General features: G+C 50.4%; 1 protein-coding gene across 1 annotated transcript in view; it reads right to left on the bottom strand.

The window, feature by feature from the left end:
- LOC102765035 (protein FAM207A) overlaps positions 1–5,318 on the bottom strand; it is a 13,082-nt gene extending 7,764 nt beyond the window's left edge. Inside the window, exon 1 of the mRNA XM_006766407.2 lies at positions 3,964–5,318. Coding sequence (XP_006766470.1) covers positions 3,964–4,165 — 202 coding nt within the window. The 5' untranslated portion in view covers positions 4,166–5,318. The remainder of the gene's footprint in view (positions 1–3,963) is intronic.
- Positions 5,319–6,906: the final 1,588 nt, after the last annotated feature.

Here is a 6,906-nt window from a genome sequence, read left to right as displayed (position 1 = left end):
AGGAATCCAAAGAGGACCACACCAAGACACATCATCATTAAAATGCCAAGAGCAAAAGACAAAGAGAGAATCTTAAAAGCAGCAAGGGAAAGAAACTCAGTTACCTACAAGGGAGTACCCATACGACTGTCAGCTGATTTCTCAACAGAAACTTTGCAGGCCAGAAGGGAGTGGCAAGAAACATTCAAAGTGATGAATACCAAGAACCTACAACCAAGATTACTTTATCCAGCAAAGCTATCATTCAGAATTAAAGGTCAGATAAAGAGCTTCACAGATACGGAAAAGCTAAAGGATTTCATCACCACCAAAACAGGATTATATGAAATGCTGAAAGGTATCCTTTAAGAAGAGGAAGAGGAAGAAAAAGGTAAAGATACAAATTATGAACAACAAATACGCATCTATCAACAAGTGAATCTAAGAAGCAAGTGAATAAATCATCTGATGAACAGAATGAACTGGTGATTATAATAGAATCAGGGATATAGAAAGGGAATGGACTGACTATTCTTGGGGGGGAAAGGGGTGTGGGAGATTCGGGAAGAGACTGGACAAAAATCATGCACCTATGGATGAGGACAGTGGGTGGGGAGTGAGGGTGGGAACTAGGAGGAGAGGAGTTATGGGGGGGAAAAAGAGGAACAAATGTAATAATCTGAACAATAAAGATTTAATTTAAAAAAAATACTTTTACGTACTAACCAAAAACTGGAAAATGTAGATTCCACTTATAATAGCTTTAAAACTATAAAAGAGCAAAAAAGTTATATTTTAAAAAAATGTGAGACCCTTACCTAGATAACACTGATGACAGAAACTAAAGAAAAACCTCAGTAACTGGGGAGCTATACCATGTCCATGGACTCGAAGAGTCAATATTGTTAAAACAAAAATTCTCCCACAGTTGACCTATAGATTTAAAGCAATCTCAATCATAATGCCAACTAGATTTTTGTTGGAGATGGTGGTTTTTGAAATTGACTAGCCGATGCTACGATTTATAGGGAAATGCCGAGGACCTGGAGTATTCAGAGCAATCTTAAGACAGAAGGACTTCCATATCTGAGTCCAAGACTTGCTCTGAGGTACAGCCGTCCAGGCTGCCCAGGACCTGCTAAAGTACAAGCAGCAGGAGGCCATTTGGTGTCACAAAGACACCAAAGCAATTGAATATCCACATTGGGGGGGGAGGGGGCACGGCTCTACCACAGATAAACATTCAAGATGGATCAGAAACCGAAATATAAAAGCCAAAATGATGAAGTTTTTAGAAGAATAGGAAGTCACAGTCAGAGAGAAAATTATTTGTGAAACACACAGCTGACCAAGGACTGGTGTGCAGGCATTGGGATCCTTAGAGCTCACTGATCAAAAGGCAAAGAGCCCCAGGAAACACTCGAGGGAAGAGGATGCACAAACGGACAGCTCAGACATGAAGAGGCTGGTTATGGCAATGAACGTGAATCCCACTATGAGCTACCACTTTGTGCTGAGCAGACGGCCACCACCACATGCCGGCAAAGCCATGCCACAGCCAGAGCTCCCAATGTCGTTGGTAGAAGTGTAAATGCACAACCACTTTAGAGAAACATCTGGTAGTTGCTTGTAAAACTAAACATACAACTACCCTATGACCCAGCGTTCCATTCCCAAGTATTTACCCAAGAGAAATGAAAACATATGTCCACAAAAAGACTTGTAAAGAATGTTCATAGCAGCCTTAGTCATAGCAGCTAAGAGAGAAAAAAGACCAGGTGTCCATCAACAGGAAAGTGGGCACTGAATACTATGTCCATATAAAGAAACGCTTCTCAGCAACAGACCAGCATGGACCACAGCCACATGCAGCACGATGAATTTTAAAAACACAGAAAGAGCACATCCCACATGACCCCACTCACAGGAAGTCCAGAGCAGCGGACCTAAACTGCGACCCAGAAAGAGCCACAGGGGTCACCCCGGGGCAGTCATGGGATTTCTGGGTGGGGAGGTTCTGAAGTGGAAGAGATTATGGCTGCACAGGTGTGTACAATTGTCATAAATCTCTCAATGGCACACTTAAGATCTGCATTTAATTGCATGTAAATTTTCTCTAAAAATAAAAAGAACCATAAACAAATACTGAATTCTAGCCAAATTATTTGGGAGAAAGTGTACGGATGTCTGCACTTACTTAGGAATGCAAAGATAAAACATGGGTTGGAAGATGGATAGGCAGACATGAATGAACAGAAGAACGGACGTGTGACAGAGAGTTTAAAAATTACAGCACATACAACTGCGTACAGTACATAATACTTGATCATTATAATAAACAACTGTTACTGGTTTATGTATTGACTACATTATTTTATTGTTTTGTTTTTAATCCTCACCCAAGAATATTTTTCCATTGATTTTCAGAGAAAGTGGAAGAGAGAGAGAAAGACAGAGAGAAATATCGATGTAAGAGAAACACATCGATTGGTTGCCTCCTGCATGTACCCCGACCAGGGCCCAGGCCCGGCAGGTGCCTGTAACCGACATACGTGCCCTTGACCGGAATCAAACCCAGGACCCTTTGGTCTGCAGGCCAACACTCTATCCACTGAGCCAAACTAGCTAGGGCTACTACATTACTTTAGAGTATCCTCTTTCTACTTCAAAAAAGTGTTATTCAGTGATAAGAGTATCAGCACAGGCACCAGAGGGTCTCGGGTTCAATTTCTGGTCAAGGAAACATATACTGGTTGCAGGTTCGATCCCCGGCCCCAGGCCCAGTGCGTGCAGGAGGCAACCAATCAATGTGTCTCTCTCATATTCATGTTTCTCTCTCTCTCCCTCTCTCCCACTCTCTCTAAAACAAGATCAATGGGAAAAATTTTCTTGGGTGATGATTAACAACAAGTTTCCTGTAAAACAGGAGCTGTGTCACACTGCAGCAGCCTCATACATGAGGTGTTTACCTCATCTCTGACTGCGTCATTTCTCCTGTGCTTGATTTAACCGTTTTGTACAGTAATCTCCTATACAGGCTTGCAGCCCAGGAGCAAGAGGCTGTACCATACAGCCTAGTATAGGCTGTGCCATTCACGTGTGTATAACTGCCCCTGTGATGTTCTCCCTAATGAGGTCTTTCTCTGACCTCCCCCATCAAGTGGCATGTGACTGCATTTTCAATCAAGGTTGGTTGAATCAAAGGATGGATACAGAAAGTCAGCAGAATCACACTAAAAACAGTCAGGAAAAAAATTACAAACAATCTTCACAAGGAAATATTTAGAAAAACATTAGCAAAAAATCAGCATCATGAAAAATAACTACTGTATTTTCCAAAACAAAAGTAGTGGGAAGAGTGGCATTCAACCTGTCACAAGACGTTTAGCCAGCAATGCATGAAGGAAATCCACCGTTAGAGACAGGAACTTGGAGAGAAAGGCCCTGCTGACCCCAGAAGACTCGGGACCCAGGAGTCCTGGGATCACGCAGAATGCCCCGCCCAGATGCCCTGTGCGGGTGCGTGCCTGGAGGCCTGAAAGGACACTCGCCAAAGGGACATGACTTCATCTACCACTTTAGACAGTTCTGTGTCCTAAAGGACTCACGACCAGCATGTGTCCTTCTGTAATTACAAATTCATCACAGAACTAAAAGCAATCATTTTTAGATGCAAGAAGCTGGGTGCAGCACCTTCGTGAGACCATTTTCTTAGGGAGAAGTAAGCCAAGGCTTTGCAGAAACTCATACAGAGCCACCTCCGGGGGCCATCTGCCTGTCACATCACAGGCCATCGCAGGCATGCTGCCGAGGCCCCAGTCCCCCCATCCACCAGCCATGGTGGGGCTTTGAAAGGGGTTCCAAGCCAGCCCTTGAGCATGCGTCCCAACCCCAGTCCTCGAAAGGTGCAGAGGACGAGGAATCCTGTGCCCTCCTGGCTATGAGTGAGCCATGTCACCGCCAGGAGACAAGGGACGCACTTACTCTGCAGCCACCGCTCACGCCTCAGCTTCAGTTTCTCCTTCTTGGGCAAAATCGTCTTCGCCTCGGCACCTGAGGACAGAGCACACGTGCAGTGAGTGGAGCGTCTCGTTCCCGCAGGACAAAGTCTAAAGTTCCCCACCCACAAAGCCTGGGAACAGAACTGGGCAGGTTCTGACGGTGCCAGGCAGCACTGCCGCCCCATGGGCCACCGTGCCCACAGCAGCCGGGCTGCACCTGGGGGTGAGGCCAGCCCCAGCCTCTCACAACCCCCAGGGAAAGATGGAGCAGCGGCCCTGCAGTGCTGGGGACACGACACTGCACATCAGCACAATGTCAGGAGGGTGCCCTAGGCACACGGTCCCTCTGAGGCAACAGCCTGGCACTTACCACGGGGCTGCCCCAAGATGCCAGGCAGGCCTTCACCTACCATCCTCGCCACCCCAAACCCAGGATGCCCTTCAGGAGGGCTGCTGCGTAAGCATGCTGACAAGAGAGGCCACGCAACTCAAGGAGGAGCCACAAGCTGTCGAGAACGGGTGAGCACCTCAGAGCACCAAGGCTCCCCTTCTGCCAAGCCCGGGACCTGAGCACACTGGGCTAGGCCCACAGTCCCCGACTGCTTGGAATTCCTCTGCACAGGTGCTGCCGGAAGCCAAGAGGATGCAGGTGAGCCCAGTCTGAGCAAGTGGTGGTCCCACCTCTTGTCACTGAAATCAACCGGGATAATAAAACCCACTCCCTTCAGACGTGCCTTCTCCCAGAGCCCTCTGTCCACCCTCGCCTGCCACGTGGGGATGTCCCCAGCCTCACCTCCAGCATGTGTGAGGTACAACACACACCTTCTCCTTTGTTCCCAGCTCTGTCGTTAAACACTGGCCACCTAGCTGACCCTCCCACTGCCCACCCTACTCCTCTCAGCTCCTGTCCCATCCCCCAGCGCTGTCTGCTCTGACTTTGTGGTGATTTCAACTGCCCAGGTCTGGGGCCTCCCCTTCCTTCATGACCCCCTCCTCACCACCATGGCCTGTCTGCACATCTGTACTGTTACAGGCTAAACTGTGTTCCCCAAATTCACATGTGGAAGACCTCATCGCAGTACCCCAGAACATGGCAGTATTGGGGGAGAGGGTCTTTAGTGAGGTCCTTAAGTTGAAATGAGGTCACATGGGTGGGCTCTAATCCAGTAAGACTAGTGTCCCTATCACAAGAGGCGATTAGAACACAGCCATGCACAGAGCGATGACCATGTGAGGACACAGGGAGGAGGCGGCTGTCTACACACCAGAGAGAGGCCTCAGGAGGAGCCAGCCCTCCTGTTGGAGCCACCTGGGCTATGGTGCTTTGTTATGGTCACCTGAGCTAAGACACCCATCTTCTCTTGAATAACTCGGAGCATCATGCTCCCCGCATTCAGGCAGGCCCGAGCTTCCCCTCCCCTCCCCTCCCTGTAAGCAGCCACCTGTGACCCTCATCGGCCCGCTCCCCATGAGGAAATGCAGCAATCAGTTGCCCGGCGCCAAGGCCCCGTCACACGCACTAGCATACGACATTGCTAACTACCTGGAGGAACCTGATGACCGTTAGGAGCACTGGGCACATTGTGCCAGTGACCCCGTGACTAGTCCCATTTTACAGTTGAGAAAAACAAAGCTTAGAGGGGGCCAGGCCACGGGGAACTGCTGTGGCTCAGGCCTGGAACAGAGTGTGAGGTGGGCCCACAGCCACGAGGCCTCCGCGGCACCCTGTCCTTGGCTGGGCCCGCTGAAGCACCCCTGGGACTCCTGGCAGGCAGGGGGTGGGGAGCGAGATACAGAGTCCTTTTCCCCAACAGGCACATTCGGGGTGGGAGGCCCACTAACATGCAGTATGGTGCCCGCTGCACCGGGTGCAGGCCACTGCCCCATGCTGGCCAGACCTGAGTCCCAGCTGAACAAAGACAGTGTGTCTGAAGCCGTGGGGCCTCAAGAAAGCTCGGTAGTGCCAGCTGGCATGTCAGGTGGCACTGGATTGGTCTGCCTCGCTGGTCCCCAGACTGCCATCTCCTCCCTGGCAGGCAGGGGGTGGGGAGCGAGATACAGACCCTTTTCCCCAACAGGCACATTCGGAGTGGGAGGCCCACCAACACGCAGTATGGTGCCCGCTGCACTGGGTGCGAGCCACTGCCCCATGCTGGCCAGACCTGAGTCCCAGCTGAACAAAGACAGTCAGTGTGTCTGAAGCCGTGGGGCCTCAAGAAAGCTTGGTAGTGCCAGCTGGCATGTCAGGTGGCACTGGATTCCGTTTGGACAGGCTAGAGCACCCAGACAGAGCCCCCCTCCCCCACCCCACCCGCGGGAATGTGCGCTAGGGGGAGCGGACGGTGCCAGGCTGGCAGGTGCGCCACTCTTGGAGCACAAAGACGATGCAGTCCGATGGCTGTCTGCCTGACTATGGCACGAAGGCACGCACATGGGAGGGCGGTAGGTCAGAGATGCTGGACCTACTGACAGCTTCTCTGCTTCCAGCTCTAAAAATGGAGCAAACTCCAGGCTGCTGCACTTCCTTGGCCTTAACTGGGTCCCCAGAGATAAGGTGGCGTAAGCCCAGGACGTTCTATATGCGATGCACGTCCTGACATCTTTACTTCCCGCAGATGTTCTTGGCTGTTACAACAGATCCATGACATCTAAGAAAAAACAACGAACGAACAAGTTCTGTCGAGAGCCAGGTGGAGATCCTGCTCATGAATAAGCCTGGGGCACATGACTTCATGGGAATGACAGCCCTTTTCCAGGAACGAGGCGCTACGTGTCAGGCCCCATGTTACCTTTTGGACACACCCCAAGTCGATACTGGTCACGGGGGAGAGGGACAGGGGAGGGGGATGAGGCATCCGAATGACCAAGTGAGAGTGACTCCACACTCTGGGCAGGTCATCCCAGCCTGAGGGCTCACTGAACCTGG

Source organism: Myotis davidii, unplaced genomic scaffold (assembly GCF_000327345.1).
Source record: "Myotis davidii unplaced genomic scaffold, ASM32734v1 scaffold3142, whole genome shotgun sequence".
Classification (NCBI taxonomy): domain Eukaryota; kingdom Metazoa; phylum Chordata; class Mammalia; order Chiroptera; family Vespertilionidae; genus Myotis; species Myotis davidii.
This window is presented reverse-complemented; position numbering and strand designations above follow the sequence as displayed.